The sequence below is a fragment of the Tachypleus tridentatus genome, chromosome 6 (assembly GCF_004210375.1).
Source record: "Tachypleus tridentatus isolate NWPU-2018 chromosome 6, ASM421037v1, whole genome shotgun sequence".
In the NCBI taxonomy this organism is placed as follows: domain Eukaryota; kingdom Metazoa; phylum Arthropoda; class Merostomata; order Xiphosura; family Limulidae; genus Tachypleus; species Tachypleus tridentatus.
Window position 1 is genome coordinate 99,922,109 of NC_134830.1, and position 27,004 is coordinate 99,949,112.

Here is a 27,004-nt window from a genome sequence, read left to right on the forward strand (position 1 = left end):
AATGTGTGTCTCAGGTGGCAATTTAGTCCAGGCTAGTGTTGTGCACAAAAATTTCAAAAGCATAGGGATAGTATGTATCAGAAGTACATTTTCAAGTATGAAAAATATTAACTTTTCACAAAAGATACTTCTCTGTAATGTGTTAATCTGTCTTGTACTATCATCCTTTTTATGATAAATATGACTGTCTAGGGTTAAAAGCAACTGAAAAGGAACTTCAAGATCTGAGATGTCCAAAGTGTAGTTTTCAAGCATACTATTCTCATCAGTATCAGGAACATCTTATTTTACATTCTGAAGAAGCAAAACATTGTAAAGTGTGCTCATTCCTCTGTTTTACAGAAGAAGAACTTATTGAACATTTCAAGGTACTGAATTGCTATTATGTAACTTAGCAACATTTTGAATACTTTAGGCTTTAAAATGATTGCTGTGAAAATGTATGAAAGTAGTAATGACATTGCAGTGTGATCACAAAATACCAAACTTTTAATGTATAAACCTTAAAAAATAATGTGTACTGCTCATTTTCTATCAATGTGAATGATGTGAAGGATTATTTTAAATTTTGAACAGTTTTAATGAATAGATTTATAACTGTTTTTAGTTTTTTGTAAAATTACTTCCATGGAACTTCCTAAAACAATAACATCTCCAGTTGAAAGTGTTAAGAACATATGTAGTCTTATTGTGATGTTTTGTCAGATTTCTATACATGTTTAAACTAAAGGTTCATAATGGAATGTGCCAACATCAGTGGTATTTATCATAAAACACAATGTGGACTAGAAATTGTCTTAAAAACTATAAACTATAAAGCTATTTGAACTTATTTTGAAGTATAAAGTTTCATGTTTTGAAATACATCTAACAAATCTTGTCCACACATTGAACAGTCTTTCAGGGTTTTTCTAAGTTTGTTTAATTTCATATTTATTGGCAGCAAAGGCCCATGTATATGTTGTTTTAGCATTTGTAAATACAGTATAGTAGTATTTTTATTTACATTTCTTTTTGTCACAGTTAATTTCTGATGGCTGCTATCAGCCATTTGCCTTCCCCATAGTTAGCAATTCCAAATTAGTGACAGTGGCAATAACGAAAGCTTGGCAAGAAAATTTAGTGGCAATGGGGACCAAACTCAAAGGCTCTTAAATTATGAATCATCTCATGGGCTTTACGCCCTCATCCAAATATGAGTAGTAAATCTTTAATTTTAGAGTTATAAGTCTATAGGCTTGTTATTGAGCCATTGAAGCTTATTATATAGCTTTGCACTTAACAACAAACATAATTACTGTATTTCCAATGTTTGGATACTTGCAACAATAAAAAAAAATGTCAATTTTAATTCATTGATGACTGTCATGGCAGTTGATTTCATTTGTGAGTTCAATTAATCAGTTATTAGAATAATCAAACACAGTAATAATTGGAAATACTAATTGTGATTAGTTGTTTATTTTCATGACATTAATAAATTATTGGGTACAATAAACTTAGAAGTATTTTTCAGTAGATAGAGATTTGATTTGCTGGAATGAATATTTTGCCATTGCTACTATACTCTAAATTTATTTAGTAAGGCTTACCTTATGTCTTATCATAGAAGAAAATTACCATATGTTTCATACAAGTATAATTGAATACAAAAATATTTTCAAGAATGAAGACAATGTCTAAAGAAGCTGTAAAAAAATACACATATCAGTGGTATGTTCCTGTCTCCAAAACTTCCCAGAAAGTACCATTATTTTCTGCAGAAGTTACATATAATCACTTTTATTATGAAACCACAAATTATTTTTCACATCAGTGGTATCTGAATTTTACCTTTTAATTATTTTTAAAATCGGTTTGTGGTTGGTTGTTTCCATCCTTTTATGACATCACAGTATTTGATGTGAACAAAGTTTGTCATAAATCATCATCAGGAGAAGGAAAACCATGAAAGAAACAAGACTTGGTTAATTGTTAAGGAATAGCAGTTTCTTATAAAAAAAAAAAAATATATATGCTTTGGGATAGACAGTAAAATTTTAGAAGTATAAGCAGTTGCATTGCTTATAGGCAAAACTTCTTCAAGCTTTGCAGAAATGTTACTTTGATATTTTTTTTCTTTACAAGGTTCACTAAATAAAGGCTACAAAATTACAAAATATCCATTTTAAAATACATAAATAAAGCATTGTTCAAATAAAATAAGAATTATTTTTATTTAAATTTTACTTTCTAAATGTGCACTTGACACCTGGAAGGTGCCCACTAGTCCAGATTGGATTAAATTAATTGGAGATTACATTGTATATGCTTTACTGCACTAGCATGTGATTACTTCCTAGGTTCTGTCCTGTAGTAATGTGTAAATATTAAACAGAGAATACTACCTTGTCTTTTTTACCATTATATAGGACTTAACTGTGGTTATATCCCTCAGTCTGCTATGTGTTTAGATTAAGTAGAAATTATTTATTCCTAGTTGTACTTTGTAAACAGTTGCTATATTAAAAGTGAGTATTGTATTCAGTACTCAACTTTGTGTAAATTAAATGGCTGTTATGTTGACAGTGCTCAAATTAAGTGTATGCAGTTTGTAAATGTTAACATTTGTTTTCCTTGCATACTAATTTGTATAGATTGTAAATAAAGTGGTTTCATACCTTAGTTTTGTCATTTATTATTCATTAATGTGTGTGTTAGATTGAAAAATGATTTTTTTTCATAGTATATAACAGTTTCTTATTTAGAGTTGAAGGTGGCTACTTTTATAGTTGTTTTTTGTATATATGAGTGTGTGTGTGTGTGTGTGTGCACACTATAAACTGTAATGCCACTCCCAGGTCTTGGTATGTATGAGAACATGACTAGATTGAAAAGTGGTAATATTTCTAGATGTTATATACTTGTGGTTCACTGTTGAATTCTACTGTGTAGTTGTGTGCGTGTGTAGATTAAAAACTTGAAACTGTTATGTTGTATTATGCACTTTATGTATTTTATGAAGTAGTAACATTCCTACTTTTTTGTGTGTGTATGTATATATATATATAGGTTAAGCAGTAGTTCCATTGTTGGTGTTTTTGTGGTTTTTTTTTGTACTAATACAGGGTTCTCAGCAATTCTTACAAAATCTTAAAATTATCTTTTATTTTTTAAGGTATTAAAAAGGTTGTAAATTTAATGTCTGTTGGGATTGATGCTGTATCTTCCTTAACTGGTTTATTTCACATCTGTGCTTAACAGTGTTACAGTGCTTTGTATTCATTCTATATAAGCCTACAAGAAACTGGTAGTACAAAATCAAGTTTCAGTGCCATTTATTCTGCTTAGGCCTACTACTTGTACCAGGAGCACAAAATCAGATTTGGCTTGTTTTGAGAGACATATGCAGTGCTGCTGATAGAAATAGACTAGGCCACTTCTTTTTATTACAGTCTGTTTGCATTAAGCCTGGGACTTTAATTCTATGACTCCTAGTACCATTTTTAAATTCCTTTCTGCATATGGTAATGAATTACATTCAAAATGAAATTACTTTTAAAATGTGTGTTATAATTTGAATTTTTATATTATCTGAGTTTTAATTAACTTGCTTCAATGGAAACCTTTAAAAAATACTTAAACTATAATATTTTACATCACTTGATCAACATGCTTACAAAAATTTTGACTTCAGCACTCTCACTGTTAGTCACACATGTTGTGAAGAGGAATTTGTACACATTAAATACATATTTTTGACCTAATTGACATGTGAGATATAAACGTTTACAAGCTGGGTTGTCCAAGAAAGAGATCTAAATTTTCCAACCCTTGACAGTTGTCATTCCCCTTTCTATACTTTGCCTTGAAATTTGCTATGTACACACAGTTAGTTGATGCAAGTGCATATACTTGTTAGAAAGAGCTCATTTTACATTATACTCTACCAGTGATTAATTAGGAGCTGGCATGCAGTTTCTCTTACATTGTACATGTCACTGTTGTTCCCATTGTTCTCTGCTTTATCAACTATAGGATGTACAGTGATTTCTCACCTAAGTATGCTATAGTTAAAGAGACAGTTAAGTTGTATTTAGGCCTTACTTTTTACTTTAGTTAATTATGTTTGTTTCAAAAATCATATTTGAATGGTTTAATAATTTTTATGAGTTTAACTCGTCACCTGGATTTTGAAAGGCTGAAAAAAAGATATGTATAAGCACTATATTTTGGCAATGTGTTTCTGCTGAAATACATTCATAAAGTCCCATGGGCATTGATTAACATATGAGAATAAATGATAATAATCAAAGAATTTAAAAGAAAAATTAAAAATAAACGATGTGAAAAAACAACAACAAAGATTTGAAATTACACACAAAATATATATGCAGAGTTAAAAGGTGTGTACACATTTCTCTTTGTTAATTTTAAACATTTTATTTCACTGTATGCTAATGGTGATGGGTATAGTTCATGATATAATGGAGAAAATGGGAAAATAAAATGTAAATGCTTATCTTAAAAACTTCTGCTTATACAAATGAAATATGAAAACTATAAGATGAAAATAGTATTTATATAATTCATATAAAATTCAATTTGTAAGTGAACTATTCAAATTCTGAGTATAGATAACTATATGAAATAAATTTTTTATTAGAAATAATCGAAATTAAATGTTTTATTTTACTGAAACTACATACATTTTAGGAATGTTCTTGCCAAATTTTAAACAATTTCATCTAGTTACCTCTCTCTTTCTTTCTTTGTGAACCTGACAATGACCAAAGAAGGTCGAAACGTTGTTTGTTCTTCAACGTGAATTATTTTCTCAACCGAAACAAGCCATTTTTATATATATAATTTCATCCTCTAGTTTTATTTAGACCTAAGTATGACAAGAGTAATATTCCCTACTAAAAAAACAAAATTAGTATCTGGTGGTTAAGTACTTTAACCATAGTGTGTAAATTGCTCCTCATATTGAAATGTTAATGATGTCATGATATTCAATAAGTGGTTGGAGGACACTTGATACAGCCACTAATTTGTCTGATGCAGTAAGTAGAAAGCCTACTTGAGTTTTAAAATTTCACTGACTTTTTAGAAGAAGTTGAGGCAAAATTCAATATAATAAGAGAGTAGATTCTTAGTGATGATGTACTTTTCATTAATATTCCTCTTGTGGTATTATGTGGTCCAATAATGTATGCCTACAGTTCTTAAATTTTTTTTAGCTTAGTCTTAAAAAGGTCTCAAATATAGCTAGCTCATAGTGCTAGTAACCTTGTAATGTGTGTATACATTAACAATGGTTACGTTCCTAGATTTTGAATTATACTAACAAGAAGGTTCATGTGTTTCTACTTGTGTAATAAAAGTAAATAATGTTTATTTTGGGTTCACATTCCACATTCAACTAATTGTAATCATGTTTTTAGATTTACCTATGTAGTCTAAAAGTTATTTTTTTTTGGAAGATCAGTTCTACTATTTCATAAGAAAGATTATTTTTAATTACCTGTGGTGTTGGTGAATTAGATCTGCATGTGACATATTCATAATGTCATATTTGCACCCTGAGAATGGAGAAAAATAAAGATTTTTGTGATAAAAAATGAAGGCAAAATGGGAAAATTGTGACCCCATATTGCAGATCTACATGAATCCAGGATAAAAATTTCATGAAGTTGGGGGTTGAACATCATGTAATAAAAAACGTTTTTCCAGTATTATATAAGTAAGAGTTCCATTATAGTGTGGTGTATGTGTGTAAATTAAAAAGTAGTTACATTTTGTATTTACTACTTGGTGTCTTTATAGTATGTCTAAGTAGTTATTACACTGCTGGATTTTGTTTTTATTTGTGTGAGTAGATTGAACAGTTCAAATGCTTGAGTTATTGATATGTACTGTTGTTCTGTATTGTTAAACAGTTGTCACTCTTTGCATAGGAAATAGTAATTGACTTTTTATGTTCTGATAGGTATTATATATATATTCTTTACACATTAACTAGTGACTGCCTTTCAATTTATTTTACAGGTTCTTCATCCAAAGCTGATTTGTTCAGTATGTAACCTCACTGCTGAGCATGTGTATGTCATTAAAAGACACATGATGAGGCACACTGAGAAAAGTAGTGTTTGTAATATATGTGGAAAATCATATAAGGTAAGAACATGTTTTTGTTTTGTCAGTGTTGCTGATGATTTTCTGAAATAGGGGTTTTATTGGGTTTTCTTATTCACATGGTTGATAATTAAATGAGACTAATTTTTCACTTTTTTAACATTTTTTAGTATTGCTATTAAATTATTCAAAGTAATATACCATTGTGATTAATTGTTTACCATTTAAGTTATTTGTAGTTATCAATTAAAATGCCTGACAAACATTCTTTAAGCTCATCTGTATAAATTGATTTAAATATATCTTTGGAGTATATTTTGATTTTCAAATGTAAACTTTATCATTCAAGAGCACTGAAACGTTTTAAAAAATTTATTGATTTGTATATGAAATAAGTAAATACAGAATCCCTAGGAGGATATGACTGTGTAAGAAAGTCATTCAAGACTTTTTTCTTGCTCTTTTGATACCTTTAAGGAGACCTGATTTTTCTGCCTATTGCTATTCTGTTTCATAAATTATGTATTGTTTCAGTATAGTTTTGTTTAATCAATTACTGTAAGTTCACACTAGTGTTTATTGTTTCCTAGGTGAAGTTGTCTTAGATTACTTTTGTATAACAACTAAAACTTTAATGTTTAGTATGTTGCACATGCACGCGTGCGCACACACACACACACTGGTATATTCTTCCATCTGTGTGTGTGTGTGTGTGTAGAAATTCATTGCTTTTAAGAAAGATGTTTTATCTTTTCTAATATCTCTATAGATTAAGCAGTGGTTATGTTGCTACTGTTTAATAAGTATTCTGCATATAAGTTAAAAGTGGTTATTTTTTTATTTTTCCCACATACCACTTTTGGGAGTAACGTGGTTTACAAGGTACATTAAATTGACAAAACGCATAGAGAGATACAATATTGAAAATAACAGATAAAATATATAATTTTTTGTAAAAAAATAAAAAGTAAGTATCATGAAGTTATAAAGATTTTACATATGAAATTTCAAAATGTTTTTATGGCTAAAAGTATTTTTTAATCATAAAACCAGAATTACTTGGCATGTTGGGTAGCCACTATTCAAATAGAAAATATATGTGAGAAAAACGTAACTTAAAAAATGTTAAAACTTAACAAAAAAAGTAAACTGGCATTATGCATATAAAAGCTATATAATGTTTACTGACAATCTGCAAAAATTTGTGAAGATGTACATACTGGATTAAAAGTTATTACATGAAAAATATAACAAACATAAAATGGTTATGAGGTTGACCCCTGAGACCAAGCCTGTAGTGAGAGAATTAACAGCTGCTTTATAGGTTCAAATTTCACATCTAAGCTGTGGAAAAAAAGCAATATCAGAAGCTATTACAACATATTGATTATCCCATAAGTCCCATCAGATAAATCTGCCAATGGTTGAAATATTATTACAACTTTAAGAGACTGATAAGGTTAAATAAATTATGATCCTGAGTAATGGCATGTAACTGAAGCAGATCAGTCTGACAGAGTTGATATATCACATTGTTGAACTGTATCCACTTGATGTCTTTAATGCTTTGTTCAACCCATGTATATATGCATATTTGAAACCAGTGTTGCATGTTGTTTATTGCATCTCTTTATACATAAATATCTTCAGATTTATATGCTGAATACAATTTGCTGTCTTATTTTACATTTGTATGAAAGTTTTCTGTGGGTACTTGATAGAAGTATTTATTTTAGAATATCATACATTCTTTAAGAACAGCAGTTGAGTCGCAAAAATAGTACAGTATGACACTTTACAACAAAACTGTCTATTGAATGTGTATGGGGATTGTTACATTAACATTTTCAACAATGTGAAGACTTACCAGAGATATGCATATGTAGTTAGGAACTGAAATAATACATTTTTGATAGTTAGAGATGTGCTAACATTGGTTTAGTGACAAGCTAGATAGTTTGCAATACTAATATTCAGGGTTTGGTTCCTATGATGAACCTATTGTATGACATTTTTGCTTAACAACAAATTAATAAAAATGTGATTTTTTTTTTTCTAAATGGAGTATTTACACTTGTGAGACATGCAAATATAGTGTAAAATTTTGATTTGCTAATTGATTAATTGACAGCTTCTTTAATAAAGTATTTTTGATTGATACAGTGTCTCTGTGACTGGCACAAAAAAAAGCAAAAGCAATTCTTCCTTTTGGTCAGTACTTCAAGAAGAAACAAAATGGCATGTGCTGCTAGACAGTTGTCTTCTGTTTAGTCAGTAGCTCAAATATAGTGACAGTTGCAGATAGCCTAAGTAGCTTTGTATCCACCCTCTCCTTAGCTCACCAAAGCTAAACAAATGTTAGATGATGAAAACTTACAAAGCTAATAATGGGCAGAGCACAGACAGCTTATTGTGCAGCCTTGTACTTAACAATGAAAAAGTATGAGGAAGGTTAGAATAATTTAAAAGAATTGGAAACTAATATTGATTAATTAGTTTATGTGATACTAATCAGTTAATTCATTAAATTGTCATGGCTTTATTTGTTTTGAACATAATTATAAGGTTTTAGTAACAAACAAAATGTATTAATATGACAATACAAAGCGAGCATTCTATGTATATTACTGAAGATCCATTCTGTTAATTGCTTGTTTTTTGAATTTTGCACAAAGCTACTCGAGGGCTATCTGTGCTAGCCGTCCCTAATTTAGTAGTGTAAGACTAGAGGGAAGGCATCTAGTCATCATCACCCACCGCCAACTCTTGGACTACTCTTTTATCAAAGAATAGTGGGATTGACCATCACATTATAACACCCCCATGGCTGAAAGGGCGAGCATGTTTTGTACAATGGGGATGTGAACCCATGACCCTCAGATTACGAGTCTCATGCCTTAGCACGCTTGGCCATGCCGGGCCTCATTCTGTTAATTAAAATACTGAAGTATATGAATAGAAATGAAGGAATAAAGAGACTTACGTGGCTGTTTCAAGGAAACTTATGTTTACTTTTGTTACAGAATTTTTTTATACAATGAGTCTACTTTAAAAGAATTATTTTCATGTGATGTTATGTAGCTTAGAACATTATTGAAATACTGAAAATTTATGAACATTAAGTGAGGCTCACTAGAAGATAAAATCAGTTTCTGTATGCTAGATATCTGAGTGGTTTTAAATGTACCATTGCCATTTAGATAGTAAATTAATTATTAATCATGCTTTTGCAAAGTCAGAGTGATAAAGTGTTCTCCTCTTGTTTAAGTGGTTTATTTGACAAAAATAATTTTATAATTCAGATGTAATACAAAGATTAGCCAATCTTGCCAGTAGGTTTAGTTAAAGAATTTTGCTTTGGCAACTTATAAAAAAATTTTTCATTGTGGGTTTCAAAAATGTCTAAATGAAGCATGTCATCCCATGTTTTCATTTTAATAAACTAAAGCTTTTACATGTTCTTTTGAATAAAAAAAATCACAATAAATATCTTGCTCATTCAATGAACCTGGTGGTGCATAAAAATATGTTTTTGTTTCTCACATCTATTAATAGATTCTGGACTATAAGTGGATTTTGTTTATGCAGTATGCTGTAAATACATTGTGTAAGTTAAAACTTTCAGGATCAGTATGTGCTTAAAGCACATATCAGAACTAAACACTGTCCAGTTGGGGAGCTTTTTGAATGCAGTATCTGTGGAAGAGAGTTTACTCGGAAAGCACATCTGAAACGTCATGTGAGAACACACAATCCTTTCAAGCCTTACCAGTGTGATCTTTGTGATTATAGGTAGGAAAATTGAAAATTGTGTTGTTACGTTACTTAGTTTATTGTTTATCATGTTAAGTAATGATTACTTTTAAATATATTTTAAATATATTAATGGAATAGTATTTTACAAATACAACAAGTTCTATATATTTGATGTTACAGTGTTCTGAAACTGCTTTTTTATGCATGAGATATGTAATAACTTGCTGTCATTTCTCTCACTGGGTGACTATTAGTGTTGTGAATTTTGTAATTTAAAATTTTATTTTTAAGCTTATTTAATAGAAAAGGACTCTTCCAGTTTTTCAACTTGAGTAAAGCACTTTTTTGCAACCAGTTGGCTGAGATGGAGAAAACTTGGTATTTTTCATTTTCTGTAGGGATTGTATACTAATGTTTTGTAGTTTGAGTTTAACATTGGTTAAGTCCTACTTGAAGTATAAATAAGAAACAAAACATGGAAAGGAAAAAATTTTTTAACGATACTATATTTTATACAATGAGAAAAAGATTATTTTTGTCTTCAAATTGTAAATAGTTTGTAACTGATCATAGAGATTTCAGTGTTAACATCTGTGTTTTTTTAGTACTGCCACTATATTTTCTTTAATAGAAACAATTTTTCCAAACAATTTTGAATTTACTTTCATAAAATAAAAAAAATCTATGTAACAAATACCGAGTCATTGCCAAATTTTTTATTAATATATGATTCTGATATTTCTTTATGCATGTGCTTATATTTTGATAGAAAGGGATTTTGAGTTTCAGTGTTATTCTTTTTAAATTAAAACTCGTGAGGCTTTTTTAGTACATTATGCAAAATTACTTAATTCTGAGTTAGCCAAATGCAGTTTGTGTATTCATTGTATATAATTATTCTGACACATTGATATCTGTCAAGTTAGCATATAAGTGATGACATAATGAAATTTGTCACTTTCTGGTATGGTACATTACCTCCTCTCACATAATTGGCTATTCTTATTCAGGGGTGTCTTCTATAAGCAAAAAATGTTTTTATTCATGTAACTTCCTGTATTCAACTCTACCAAATTATTACTTCTTGTTTAGCAGTTTTATGTTTAGTCATTTCAAATTTTGCTCTAGGGTGCTTCTTTGTTCTAACATTAGCAATAAAAGTGCCAAATTGGTTTTTAACTTCTTTTTGTTTATACAGCTGACAATTTTATTTTCAATTTACTTTCTAGTTTGTATTTTTTTTGCATGTTTGCATTTATCTACCAACAATTTAACTGATTTATTATTTCTCATGAATTCTAAAGTTAATGTGAACACTTTGCATCTCACACCTACCATAAGCACTTTTTTCATTGTCTATAGGTGGGGGTGGCCTGTCATTGGATTTATCAGTGACTATTCAATGAAAGCTTGATCGTTATATGGGTCAACCACCTTCTCCTGAAGTTGCACCACTGGACCTGTTCATTTTGATGAAGATTTTGATAGCATTTTCCACCACCAGATTTTGCTGTGCTCCCTCTGCCCCACTTACAGAGTCAGCTAGGCATAATTAAAAATATCATTTTTAGATATGATTTTTATTCCTTTTCCAATTTCCTATGATTCTTGTCTTCCATTGTTGTACAATACTTCTTCTCCTTATTTAGTTTTCCCACCTTCCTCAGATATCTGGGTTCATGTCGTGCATTTTGTTTTCCATTTGGTTGTGAGTGTCAGTTTACCTCATTCCTCACAGACTACGAATCAATTTGGTTTTACATGTCATCATGCACACTGTCCATTTATTCACTCTCAGTTGTTGGGGTCTATTTTATCAGTTTTTTTTCTGAAGCATTTTACCTATGCCCAGTTTCCATGCCTTTGTTTTACCCTGACTTCCTTACTATGGCATTTTTCTGCTATACATCTTTCAGAGCCAATGCAGTGAAATCCTGAGGGATTTTTGTTGTTGTTGTTGGACAGCCTCACCCTTATTACCTCTACATTGGCTCATCTGTCATCTTCAACTCTCACCTTACACATAGTCTCTCTGTTGTTGGAATCTTTTGGGTCTTGATATGCCCTTGTCAATTTCAGTTGAAACACCCACTTATCTCAGGGTATGACATATAGTTGTAGCTTCTTTTCTTAGGCTGTATTTTTTTATCATATCCCAGACACTTTAGAATCTTGCATGGAATTCTGCATGAACATTCTACCCTTTCTTCTTTGGTAGCTTGTTTGTTATAGTCATAATCATGACAAGCCTCTATTTGCATTTCCCATGCTAGTCTTTCTTAGCCCTTACCTGTTCTTTCTTTCAGGGGTTCCACATTTCATTGTTTCCTTTCATATAGATCAGCACTGGTGCCTATCTGGTGGGTTCAGGTCTGGTGGAAGCTCGATTGTGTGACTTTGTTTCCCAATGACAGTATTTTGTTATGAATCGGTGTGCTATTCAGGTTCTCCTAGACAGCCTTGCCCTACAGTTCCTTTTTCCTTTGTCACAGTTACCTATTTTCTTCCATTTGTATCAGGATCCCATTACCCACTAGTGTTTCACAGAGGTGGTTCAAGACTTTAATAGAGCTTTCAGTCTGCCACATTATTGCTTCTCCCTTTTGTACAGCTCATGAGGCTCTATAACTTTTGGGGATATGGTCTTCCACAGCTACACTTATCCCTTTAGGTTGTACTGATGTGCAACCTCTTCAGTGGGCTCTTTATGACCAGTGGAATCTTGCACAGAATGTTTTGCAGGCTCTTTTTTCCTTTCTCCTCCAGTAGTTGATGATCTGCATTGGCAACTGGACGGGACTTACATGTCAGTATTTGTCCCACATCCTCCTTGTTTAGATTTACATATTTTCATGAATGCTTCCTTCCATGAATAGGGGGCATTGGATGATCAACAGGAAGCTTTGGGATGTTGGTTTGTAGCCTAGAAGTATTATCAACATTCTGAAGTTTCTTACTGTTCATCGGGCCTTGAACCATTTTCTCTATCTGGCTAGACATTGTCTGATAATAATTCATTCCAACAACTTCACCGTGGTTGCTTATCTCAATCACCAGGGTAGCACTTGTTCTCTATACCTGTGTTTTCACATGCAAGATATCCATATCATTGATTGTCATGTTCTGGGTGCTTTGTCTTGTTGCAGATCATCTTTATCATTGTCTTACCTTGTCTGTAAATACTTTCAGTCAGAATTAGACCAACAAATACCTATATGTTTATCCTCCCGTTCAACTCCTTCACCAGGTGATTTCACTCACCTTTACCATTCTTTGTCAGGTCCTTCTGATTGCTCATTACAAATTGGCTCTGCTGTGGATTCCTCGACTTATCCAGCTCAATTTACTCTTTTGCTGCTACTTCTTCTGTCTCCCCCATTTTTCAGCAACCTCAGTTATCAGTGCTTTATCTCACTATTCTTATTTTCCATTTTCATCCAGTCTTTGGTGAGGAGATCAGCATTGTCCAGACTTGTAACTTTGTTTCTGTCCTATTTCATCTGCCCTGTTATGAAATATGACTTTAGTGTAGTTATTATCAGTTAATTTATTTTGTAACTGAATGTTTTATGATTGGTTAGTTTTGTCTGTAACCAAATAATTAGAGGCATTATTTTAAAGTAAATGCTATGACAAGTATAGTTATTTAAATTAATAAGAGTTGTATGTTGTGTTTGTAACTTATTTTTGTTGAGATTATTGAATGTTGCATGAAGTTTATTGATGTCTGCAATAAAGCAAGCAGATGATTAGGTAATAAACATACAAATAGAGTGAGATGAGCAGGAAAAGTAGACAGACAAGAATCAATGCAAAGTTACCTAAATGATATTCGGACAGAGAAAAAATAGTTGATATATTATTAGAGCAAGACTAAATGTGTTGAAAGAGGTAAGAAGAATAGTGTATTTCATCAAAGAGAGCTCTGAAGTAATTGATTCTGCATGGTATGGACATTGACAAAAAAAAGTAAACATTTAATGAAAGTAGGTCAAATATTAAAAAGGAGCAGGTGATTTTATAAGTATATAGAATATAACTGTGATAACGAAATCTAAATGAACTATGCTCAGATTGTTTTATGGTAGTAACAGAGAAAAATAGTTTGGCTTGTCAACTGAAATTGTAAAGCAATTAAATAGGCCTAAGCGAGTTTTTGACATAAAGAAGAGAACTATATAATGTTTATGATTTGTTTGTGATCATCTATAGTGTAAGGAATTTGTCATAATTGTGTAAGGTATTAGTTCCAAATATATATTACAGAGATAAAATATAAATGTGTGTGTGTGTGTGTGTGTATTAACAAGTGAAATAAGTGTTGTTAGTTTATTTTTTTTAATTTATTGCCAGTAAATCACAGACACTCACTGTAGAAGAATTCTAAGCCTAACAACAACAAATATATGTATTTATACTTTTAAGAAGTGTAAGTAAATATATTTAATTCACAACTGGCAGTTATAACTTATCATTTTACATGCCTTTCTACCATGGAAGTTTATCAGCACAAATGGAATATTTTGGGTCTCTGAACTGGCATTTCTTTTGGCTGATTACCCACTGTTCCTTGTATTAAGGTATTTTTTATGGGATTTTTTATCAGAGACCCTCTTTCTCCCTAATACCTTATTATTGAACAGTTTTCTCCCATGCCTACAAGATTTTCCAATATCACATGTTCTTACTTCTACACTCTCCTTGTTCATTCATTCTTCTGGTCTTTCATTGCACCACTTTGAACCACTTTCCATATGCTCCTCATTTAATCATTTACTTATGTCTTGTTTTCTTCTGTTAGCCTATGGCCATTGATAGTCTGATTTGTCATCAATGTTTCATGTACTGTTATCTTCCCACATATCTTTTCCTTTATCCAAATTGTTTTTACCTCTAAAACCTCAGTAGTTGGAGAGGGTTACTCCTCTTTTTTACCAGATTCCTGCCATTTCCCATCTTTATCTTTGATCTGACTTCAATTGACTTCTATGTCCTGAACGTACTCTTCATTGTTATATTGCCTGCATAGCTTCTATCCCTGGTGCTTTTTCCCATCTCTTTCTCCCTTGGCAACCATCAATTGGATTTAGATTATTCCTCTCTTAATCATCCTACCGTACTTTGTTCCACATGTTTTCCCATCAGATTTCACATCTTTCCTTTTCTGTGGCATCTCATCTTTGTGCTCCATTGAAGGAAGTTTTTCTGTCTGCCAGGTAGGCTAGACCTAATATGTTCATCTCTCATTATTTGCTTTAGGGTCACAATTGCTTTTGGGGGGGGGGATACTGTGTTCCACTTGTAGCCATTCTTCAGACTTTCATGTGATTATAAAACTAGGTAAGTTATATTTATTCTTTTTAGAATTTCTCAGTGACTTAATTTCCCTTTTTTCCATAATTCTCATTGTTTTTATCCAGCTTTGTGGCAGTTGTTACCTAGCCAGGCATTCCTTAACCTTTAAAATCAACACTGTTTAGCAATGTCAACATGCTTAATGTGTCTCATAGATATGAAGTGCACACTGTTTAGGTGGGGTGTTCCACAAGATCACTTGAAGGTTTTCCGTTTTCCTTATGATGAAATTGCCCATTCCAGACTGTGTACCACCAATGGATTACATAGGTCAAGCAGAAGGGGATAGCTGCCCATCTTTGTCATGTCTTGTAGTGAATAAATCAGTATTTTTAATTATAGGGTTTTGTGGTCACCCATTGCACTGTCTCAGGTGTTAGTGTTCCTCTGGCCTCTCCATTGTGTTTCATTCCCCCTTTCTCCTAGTGGAGATTGAGAGTCCTTACCACTTTCAGATTCTAAGCCACATGGTTGGTGGATAGTTTAATGGCATAAATTATTTTCTCCCCAAGTTTTGGATTTAAAGTAAAACCAATCAGTATAAATCTTCATACATGTATTAAAGATGTCTATCTCTCTCCCTCAACCATACTGTGTTTGCACTGTGGGATATGGTGAAGGTTCTAGCCACTCTATACCTGGGGGAGTTTCAAATGTTTTTCCTCACATCAGTTGGTGCCCAGCATGGCCAGGTGGGTTAAGGCATTTGACTCGTAACCTAAGGGTTGCAGGTTCAAATCTCCATCACATCAAACTTACCTGCCCTTTCAACCATGGGGGCATTATAATGTGACAGTCAATATCATTGGTAAAAGAGTTGATAGTAGATGGTGATGACTAGCTGCCTTCCCTCTAGTCTTACACTGCTAAATTTGGGATAGCTAGCACATATAACACTTGAGTAGCTTTGTGTAAGATTTAAAACAAACAAACAAACACACCAGTTGGATGTACTCCTCTGTTTTCTACCCATAAATATAACATTTTTGCCAATGGGTGAAGAGTATGCCTAGTTGAGAAGTATCTGATGTTTCCCACATCAGATCCTCAAATCTGTTTTCTTAGTCCTTAGTATGCTCTTGAAGGATGCTTCTTTTCTTTCCTCACACTAGTCTCTCCACCTAATCATTGTGTGATTCTAACTGATTATGTGAATAAAGGTAATATACCATTTCAGAAGTTATAATTTTCCTACACTGAAAATATATTTCTGGTAGATACTTACCCACTCTTTCCCACTGAAAATTAATGCTTCTATTTTCTATCAAAGTTTGAAGTGATAATTTATTAGAATTGAATAGAGGAAGTTGTGTGAGTAATGAGAATGTGTGGTACTCTCATTGGTGGAGGGTTATTACACAAGGATTTACAAGACACATTGGAATGAGTCATTTCTAGTGGAGGGGAGGCAAAAGGTTTGTGATGTGTAAAAAAAAATATTTTGCATGTAGAGGACAGCACTGAATGAGAATAGTTAATTATGTGAGGGGAGGTAACTACCTGTTGGAAGTACATTTTCAGCATTGGTAAATTATAGTTGTAAGATATTTATGCACTGGAAGAGAGCTATGAAATGCTCTTTTTTTTTCTTGTATGGATGCCACTGCCTTGTAGGTGAAAACTGCACCAACGAGTTTAAGATATTGTAGAAAAAAAAATTATTATTTTCTTACACATTAGAAAAAGCAAATTATTTCAGGGTTGAAATTTAGTCAATAAAAACATTATTTTTTTCTGCAAGTTATATAGCATTTGAAGGAACATTATAATACTTTTGAACAAAATAGTGCTAATTTATTGTTGTAACTTGAATACAAGTATATTTCTATCAGTTTGTATCCGAAACTTATTTCTTAACCTCAACAAATCACAGGCTATTGATCTAAGCATATTACAAAAAAATAATTGTTTCCATTATTTTCAATAAGACTTTTAGTTGAGTAGAGATTCACTTATAGATTGGAACAAAACAATGAAGCTTATCTTGGTGATGTGTTGCTGAAATAAGTTTGCGAGTAAGTTATTACACTTACATTTATTTTTTATAAACCTAATGAGAAACTTGCTTTATCATTTTAATTATGATATTGGGAAATTGTAGGAAAAATGTTATTTATGGAAATATGATATAGACTTAGTTAAATCATTTTGCACTAGACCATATAAAGTTGTTTCATCAAAAAGGTAATTGTGTAACCTTTGGTTGCTGTTTGCTATAGAGTTTATCAGTAAAAGTAACTGCTTGAGTATGAAAAGAAAATTGCTTGAAAGAAATATAGAAATATATAAATGAAGGTAAAACAGGTTTAAGATGTATTACATATATTTACTAGAACCTTCTGATTAACAGTGAAAAGGAAAAGTTGGCTTTTTTACACAATGCTGGTATGGTTTAAAAAGCTATTTTTATTGTATGCCAGTTAGCATAAAGATATTGAAACTGTTTGATGGTTTTTAATCAAAAGGATAAAATTTACAGTTTTATAAAATAGTTTATAGGAAAGTTTTTGAAGAATGTGAAAGACTTAAAAATCAATAATTGAAATATATAGTATTATCAGTTTCTTTAAAAAAACAAGGTGAAGTATGATCAAAATTTCAATGCTGAAAATTTCTCTATTTTATATACAAAGCCACATAATTAGTAGATAGAAATTCTGACACATTTCAATCTATTTCATCCAGTAGCTTGTTATCACTAAAAATAAACCATGGAACAGATGCATCAAAATGACAAACATTTGTCTTGTAGAGTTAATGTACTATATGCAATACATTATCAGTTTTGTTCTAAGTTTTGTTTTCACCATAATACTGTTTAGATTGTTGTAGTGTCATTAGAAATGTACTAAACGTTTAGGTTTTGAAATATAATCTTGACTTTTTTGTTTTTTTGTACAAAGAGGAACTGAACGATCAGATATAACAAAGCACAGGGCAATACATGAAGAGCCCAAATTCACTTGCAATGTATGTGGTCGAACATTTAGACACTACAAGAACAAAGAAATTCATATGAAAAGGTAAAATAATTTTCTCTCATTTTCATTTGGAAAACTAAAAACAAGTTTATTTAATGTTAAAGGTTTTGGTATTGGAGGATGTTACTGATGTTTTTTGATAAAGTGAAAATAGAAAGCAGACATATTTCAAACTAGCATGCTTGCAGAATAGGCTCTCTTTACTGCTGGGTCTTAAATGCTTCAAGCATGATCATAATATGACTGGTTTTGTTTGGGCAAAGGTGAGCTGTACTTTAAACCAATAAGTTTTTGAGACCTGAAATCTATTAGTTTCCAAAAATTTTAAGAAACTGCAATTTGAGCTGTGGACAATGTATATGTTATTGGATGATTTATTTTTCCATTTTAATGACTGATGGATACTGCAGTTTAATAGTTTGTGTCAATAGAATAGCAAAGAATTCTGTAATTATGAATGAAAATTGTGTCAGATGTTGAAAAGAGTATCTGGATTCACAATCAATAAGTAAATTTAAAAAGAAGCAAAATATTCTCAGTTTTATTGGTATTGTAGATATACATTTACAACAGTAGTAACTACATGTTCTACATAAGAAAAACTGTAAATTATGAAGTTAAATAAAATTGTAAAATACATAAACAGTTTTTAATATTGATCAGTTACTGATTAGAAGTAGCATTTCTTAGATATTTCGTTTTCATTTCTCTTTCACAAATTGTGAACAATTCTTTTATGTTTGCTACTACATTCTTTAGGATCAGTAGAAAGACAACATTGTAATTTTTTTAAAATATATATTTTATTTTGTCTTATTCACAGTAGATTGTTTTAGTTATTGTGCTATCAGTTTCTATGCACAGTTTGTCTGGTAGGAGGTATTTTAGTGTCAGAAGCCCTTAAGAAATTCTGCCCTGTTTCTAAATCTATCTGCTTATACATGTAAAATGAGCATTTTATTCCTAAGTCTGCTATTCTCATATGATAATACCTACACTTTCCTATTGTTTTAAAAGGATGTCCTGTTAGGGAAGTTAAAATACATTTAGAAATTTTCTTCCAAGCATTCTTGAACAGTGTCACGTTTTTATTTATTAGTTATGCAATAACAGAGAAGATTGACTGTCTATCTCAATCAGTTAACAGAGAAGATTGACTGTCTATCTCAATCAGTAACTGTACCCTCTGTTTCCACTCAAAATACTTGTGACACTTCACTAATACCATGAACACTCAATATTTCTTTTCAAACTGTCAGAATTATCTCTACAAGCAGGAATTCTACCACATTTGTTGAGCTACTGTTATTTCTGGGGAACTTCCTTATAAAATACCCAGCTTATGGGACTTTTCCATTTTCTACTTTTGATGGATGTCTGCAGTTTCTGACAATGTGGGCTTTGATTCCTTTGTTAAAACATACAACCCCGTTCAGTTCTTTCCTGATAACATTTCTTCACTATATCACCTATCTTGCTACAGTTAAATCATTTTAAGCCTTCAGGCTTATTATGTTACTTTTGCCAGTCTGGTTTATCATCTCTGTTTTTGCCCACTATATTTGAAGTAAATGCTGGGGCTTATGAATTTGTTTTTCATGTAGCTCTTCTTGTTTAGTGACTTCATTTAGATCAAGAAAGGTTACACCAAACATGTTTGCTTCACTTACATTTGGCCTGGCATGGCTTGGTAGCTAAGGCACTTGACTTGCAATGTGAGGGTTGCAGGTTCGCATCCCAGCCACACCAAACATGCTTGCCCTTTCAACTGTGGGGATGTTATAAAGTGACAGTCAATTCCACTATTTATTGGTAAAAGAGTAGCCCAAAATTGGTGATGTGTTGTGATGACTAGCTGTCTTCCCTCTAGCCTTAAACTGTTAAATTAGGGATGGCTAGCACAGATAGCCCTTTTGTAGCTTTGTGCAAAATTCAAACAAACAATCATTTACATTTTTGCAAGTGTGTTACTGACTACACCTTGCTCATAATCTGACTTCAGGGTATCATCAATTCATCAGAAGTTTGTAAGCTGTGCATACTCTGCACTTAGATTTTGGACACAATGTACAAGCTGTGCGTGTCAGAATTATGTTTGGTGTTTTGCAATTTCTGTATTCTACTAATCTACATGCTAAATACTGTAAATGTACAGTTTCTGAAAGTTTATTATAATCTTTAATGTAATGATTCCACTGCTGTTTTCAGTCTCAAAACATGTTTTTTGAACATCAGTTGACCCTGAGAATTTTTAATTATTTAATATTAAACACTGTGTGTTCAACTTTTAACTACATCATTTGACTCTGAGAGAGAAAGAAAGAGATAGCAATAATTGTATACACAGATCTTCAGTGGAAAATGTTAGACATCTTCAACATTATGGGCTCAGATATAGTTGGATCAGATAGCATCATTTTTCTTCAACCAGCAGCAGGTTGTTTAGTTTCTTCATACATAACAAGAGATTGCAAAGAGTTCAGTTGACATTCTGGCAGCATGACCAATGGTTTCTTATTATGAGCTAGTAGTCTGGCTTTTAGCCCCAGAACATGGGTTTTTTTATATGAATTTCAGTTTTTTAAATAGTGTACACATCAAATTTGCAAGTAGATCTGTTACTTAATTGGATGAATTTTATTGACTCCTTTTAATTATTGTAAGTAAATTTAAAACTAGTTCTAAAGTTGGTCACAACTAAATATGGTAAATTAACAGCCTATTTGCGTGTATTTCTCTGCTAATTCCTCTAATAAAAGTTGTGTGTAGTCTCCAATGAAGTTAATATAAACTTTTTCATACCTTTTTCTCTGCTTCTGTAGCATTGGTCTATATGTAATGTAAACGGTTAATTATCAATACCACCTGGAATGCATCTTGACAATACATTTTCTTTCTTGATTAAGCATTTTAGTGTAACATCTTTTATGCATTCATTAGATGTGAACAACTTTTCTTCTTACTGCATGGTTGTGTATCATACGTGGAATTTTATGAAAATTATATTTGTCGTTTCATGAACCATTTGAAAATTGCATGAAAATGCCTTAAAGTTTTGCAAATGCTTTATACAAGTTTTTCCACTAATCATGTATCCTTAACATTTCCTTAAAACTTGGCTAATCCATTGTTCATCTAACACTAAATAAATAATGTTCAATAAATTTTGTGGTAGTGAATTCAAATTATATGTTCAAAATTTATATATTACATTAAAACATCTGCAATAAAAACTTGAAAGTACAATAAAAAGTAAAGCAACTTGTCGATCTTTCAATTAAAATAAAAATGGTAATACAAAATTTCAAATTTTTACAGGTTTTTGAACAAGTAAAAATATTTGTTGCCAGTGGTAAGATGGTGTCTCCAGTTGGGCTGAAAATGAGCAGTAAAACAAAAAATGAATGATGAGCATGCCTTTGAACAGTGTTTTGTAATAATTACATATATGGAGCACTAGTAGGCAGAACATAAATGACCCTTGAGTAGCTTTGAACTTAGAACAAATTAAAAATCAATGATTTTTTAACTTATTTTTTGATAAATTAGAAACTATAACTTAATTTTGTGCATAAATCACAAGTAGATGAACACACAACCATTTTCCCATATATTCATGCATTGTGCCAGTGAAGTTTGCACTCATTCCTTAGGAAGCCCATTCTTGTTAAAAGATTTCCCTAACTTCTTTATAAAGAAGCAGATATTTTACCTTTCAAATTTTTTGTTGGATTTTAAATAATACATTATATTCAATAAAATAGAATGTCTATAACCAACTAAAACTGTCATTCCAAGATGTAACTAGGCTACAAAAAAGTGTTAATGTTATGAGTGCAAACTTCCTTTGCTGCCTAGTTACAAGATCAAGATATTCTGTTAACATACATTCCTCTAATTTCAAAAGGACATTGGAATCTTGAAGTTTAAGATGAGCTCATCCTAGTGGGTATAAACAACAAAGTCAAGTGAGATGGTGTGGTTTGAAAACTACCTATAAAGTTAAGGACAGATGACAGGACTTATGTTGTGGGTTGATGAAATTTTGTTGTATTTCAATAAGTGTAGACAGCTGAAAGTTAAAACTGTAAATCGGACCTTGGAACTGTCTGTAGATTGTTTCTAAAATAAGTGTATATGTTAGGGTTTGAACTTATGATATCTAAAACAAAATGATTGATACTGCTTGTGTCATGTGACAAGAGTGAAGATTGGGATTTTTTAAATGTTTTATTTTGAAATTGAAAAATTAAAATGTATATAAAAAAATTTAATTATAAACAGCAGCTAAATGTTCTGTTTTATTCTGTCACTCAGTGTTCCAAGGAGAATATGTACATATGTATACACAGATTTGAGTCATACTGTGCATTACATAATATGTACAGTTGTGTATTCCAATTGTTTTTAGTTCTGTAGGGGGAAGTTTGAGATGAAAATAGAAAGAAATGTTTATAAAATACTAGTCTCTTGTTCTACACCTTTTTTAACTTGTGTTCAGTCTGTTGATTTTCTGTTTTAACTTTCAAGCATGAAATGTTTTCATATACAATATTGTAGATTGTGTAATCCATTTTTTTATTACAAAAACTTTTGAATTTTTTATTAGGCATAAAGGGCAGAGAGACTTCAAATGCGGTGTATGCGACTTCTATGGTTACACCTTTACAGATATAAGAAAACATATAGAGAGAAGGCATTCAGATCCAGTTTCAAGAATTGTTACATGTAATCTTTGTGGGCAGGCTTTCAAGAATAAATCACAGTTAAAGGTAACCCTGTTTACAACAATAGAGTGTGTGGGATTAATCCTTTCATGATGAGCCTGTTATAAAACACATGAATCCACATACACATTTGCACATTTTAAGTATTTGTACTATAACTTTAAATGTAGTATGTATATCATCACAAAATTTGACTAACGTTTAGTAAATATTACAAGTCTTTTATACACAGAAGATCAGAATTTTTAATGAAGTATTTTAAAAGATTTTTTTGTAAATATATTGAGTCTATTTTGTTACTGATCTAAATGTCAAGTGATTTTAACATTATGATTAAAAAAGGATTCTCCATCCTCCAAACCTCTAAATATTTCTGTAATCTCTAAAACTTCCTAAATGCATTTCAATTGTTGGTTTTCAGTAAGACTATATCTGTTATTTTCTCTAACCTAAATCTGTATTGTTATTCTAGAATGAGTATAAATGATAACAGCAACACAAATGGTTAGTCTGAATAGCTTAAATGTGATAACATTACACATTTATATATATTATATTGACATTTCAGCAGTGTGTAGATAACATTTTAGAAGTTTCAATTACACAGCATGCATGCACTTATGTTACAGTGCCCAAGAATGTAAAACTGGTCATTACAAAGTTACCTCTCTTGACTGTAAAATTCTTATTATTGCCATAAGTGTTAGCTACCAATTGTGATTTTATTCTGTAAATGTGGACTACTGTGTAGGTTAGTTGTTTATAGTTTAATTTATTCTAGTTAACAAGAGATTTATTTAAAATCCAAATTTACAGTTGAGAGTGGAGTACACAACTCACTAAATGAAGGAGGTTTACAGTTAGAATAAAGAATTAACTTGGAGACTGAGATTCAAAGCTGAAAAAAAAACACATTAATGCAATATATTAAGATACTTGGCTATGTAAAAGGGGGTATCTTGAATTGCCTCAATAGGAAAATTATTAAATTCTTCGATCTGAGCAGATAACTGTACTTCAGTTAGGCTTTCTGTAGTACCTATTAAATTATTTAATCCACAGCTGATTTTTTTGCTCTTTAACTTTGTCAGAAATTATTGAATTTTGATGAAACTTAGTGGACATATGAAGAATATTATTTCACTTTGTCTTGCAATAAATAGTTGTGTATATTGATAACTGTGGTGGATATATGGACACATTTCCTTATTTCTTGAGAGCTGAATATTATTAATACTGCATGTTTAACATTTATAGAATGATTTTTTTACACTTTAATGACACAATATTCAGCTTTTCTTTTTTATGTGGCATAGTGTTTATCTACCATTTTATTAACTATACATAATGGTATTAAATTTTTTATGCTGTATTCTTAGTCTGGATTACTGTATTTACTCTTTTACTGTATTCTTTTTCTACTGTAATTATAGTTTTTACGAACAATTTCAAAATACAAATGAAATATATAATCTGAAATACTTTAATATACAAAGTTATAACAGATTAAAATGCCATAATTTTTCTCCAAGCATTAGCTTTAGTAACTTCCTTTTCATTATCCTTTTTATAAAATGGTTCTCACTTAGTTAATTCCAGCTGGGTTTAAAGTGAATTATATATGTAGCTTTATCTTGAATATTTTCTTTATAATTCTAGTTTGTTTGTTTTTTAACAGGTCAGAATCTGTAGATGCTGTGAAAAAAATATAAAATTTTGGATGTTAGGTCGATTAGCATTAGATATTTACATTTTCTACCAGGCTAACATGAGAAAAATTCTTTTAGATTGCTCACACTTTAACAAGTGAAAATATTTCCTGTGTGTTAGGTTTGCTTTTCTTTTACTATTAGTAATTTAATTCATATTTTGAAACTATTAGTTATTATTTTCTTGTTTTATTTGTTTTTTAACTGTTCTATATATAGATAAATATTGCTGCTGTAGACACAAATGAAAAAGAAATGTTTGCATTATTAAAATGTTATTTAAGTAATTGCATATCTTTATGTGAAATTGTCTTGAAAATATATCTGTATTCATAATATGCATATCTGTGTTTTTATCATAACGTATAAATTCATATTTAAGGAACATCAAGAAACAAGTCATAGTGGAGAAGACTTGCCTACAGTGGAAGAAACAGTGCAAGTCCAAGTTACAGGAGGTGAGCACACAAATCTGAGTATGCAAAGTGAAGTGGAGAATCAGTTGCCAGATACCAATGACCAGTTAACATCATTAGGTGAGTATATCAGATTTGTTTTTACTCAAAGTATGTCATATCTATGGTGTATTGTTTATATGCATGGTTAATATCAGTATTCATTTGGGTAAAAAATGAAGTTTATTAACATGTATGAAAGGAAGAGTTACTAATTTTAAAGTATTTTAAAAGCAAGTGTCATATTCTGAATCATTTAGTCATTCAAACATTCATCATCATGTATTATCTGCATAAAGCAGGTTGACTCTTCCAGAGATCACTGTTCTCTTCTTTCTACCATTCTAAAACAGTTACTGTATGATAATCCATACAGTATTTGATGTTATCCATCCACAGATTTTTGATATGCCTTTTCCTCTTTTTTTTATTCATTTTGCTTTCCAGCAACACTTTCTGATCCATTTCTTCTAATTATATTTCTTTTAGTTTTCATTATTTTTAATACTTGTTCATTTGTTTTATACTCTAAGATATTTTCAGTACTCTCTTATAGATCCATATTTCAAATACCTCAATCATTTTAGCAATTACTTTAGATATTGTCCATGTTTCAGTACCATATAGTAGGGTTGGCCACACATTGTATTTGACTAGCCTCATTTGTGTTGGTATGATAATTTTTCTTGTTGTTAATATTTTTACATGTTTTTAAATGCACTCCCAGCTATTGCTATTCTTCAAATTTTCACTTTCTTTTTACCATCTTCAGTACTCTAAAGTTCTAAATACAAAAAAAATTTGATTTGTTGAAATAATGTTCTCTTTATAGCTAGATTGGTTCTAGATATATCTTGGTTCTTATTTACTATCATTAATTTGGTCTTTTTGTATTATTCATTTCCATTCATTTGTCTTTTTGTTTACTAATTCTTGTATGTCTGGTGAACTGAAGACTTAGTAGTGCTGTGTCATCTGCATATCTTAGTTGTTGATGTTACTTTCACTGATTACTGTTCCCTTTATATGTTCAATTTCCATAAATATATCTTTTTGTACATATATTGAATAAAGTAGACAATAATACACATCTTTGTCTTATACCTTATGGTGTTACTCCTTGTTTTCTTATTATTACCACTGTTTGTTTCCAATACATCTTTGTGATGATTTGAAGAGCTTTGTGATCAGTTTCTATTTACTGTAAATGTGCTATGTAGCGTAATGTATGTTTTTTACTTCTATGGCATGTTCACAGGTTTTCAGATTAGTAATACCTTTCCTTGTTGCACATTTTGGTTTAAGCCAACTCTGTGAATTGCTTTCTTCTTGGTTTGTTTAGCTGCTATTCATTACTTTCAATAGCAATTGTTTATGACTCATTAAAGTGATTATTCTGAAGTCTGTAGAGTTATGTGCTTGGGGGTGTTTTGGTAATGGAACAAGTATAGGTTGTTTCATTTTGATTGGTATGTATCCAATGTTATATATTACATTACATAATTCAGTTATAATGTGAATAATTATCTAATGCTTTCACCACTTTTGATGAGAAATCATCTGGTTCAGTTGTCTTTTCATTTTTCATTAAGTGTATGACTTTCTGTGCTTCATATTTAAGTATAGTTTGTCAATTTGTTGCTTCAAAGTCTGGAATTGGTTCTTTATCATCATATAATTGAAATATTAGTGTCACAAGAAACTTTTTCAGAACACGTTTAACACTTGTGCCATAGTTCAATGATAACTAGAAATAGAGTAATATCCACTCTTATTTAAAACTATGTAGTTTGGGATATGAGAAACCTTGCCAATAGTTTAGGTCAGTAATTTTAATAAGATGAAAAGTAAATGTACTTTGTATATTGAGGTATATTGAAATTTTGTGAAAGGCTGTTAGTAAT

General features: G+C 31.0%; 1 protein-coding gene across 13 annotated transcripts in view; it reads left to right on the top strand.

Moving 5' to 3' along the window:
- LOC143253178 (uncharacterized) overlaps nucleotides 1–27,004 on the top strand; it is an 87,303-nt gene that overhangs the window by 50,465 nt on the left and 9,834 nt on the right. For 11 of the 13 annotated variants that reach the window (XR_013029432.1, XR_013029429.1, XR_013029428.1 and 8 more), the window contains 6 exons: nucleotides 193–368; nucleotides 6,031–6,159; nucleotides 9,743–9,909; nucleotides 18,132–18,251; nucleotides 22,819–22,981; nucleotides 25,028–25,181. Coding sequence is in view for 8 of the 13 variants with exons in the window: in XM_076506577.1 (XP_076362692.1) it covers nucleotides 193–368; nucleotides 6,031–6,159; nucleotides 9,743–9,909; nucleotides 18,132–18,251; nucleotides 22,819–22,981; nucleotides 25,028–25,181 (909 nt within the window). In the remaining 5 variants the exon portion in view is untranslated. The other 2 variants (XM_076506580.1, XM_076506579.1) reach the window with 2 other exon arrangements.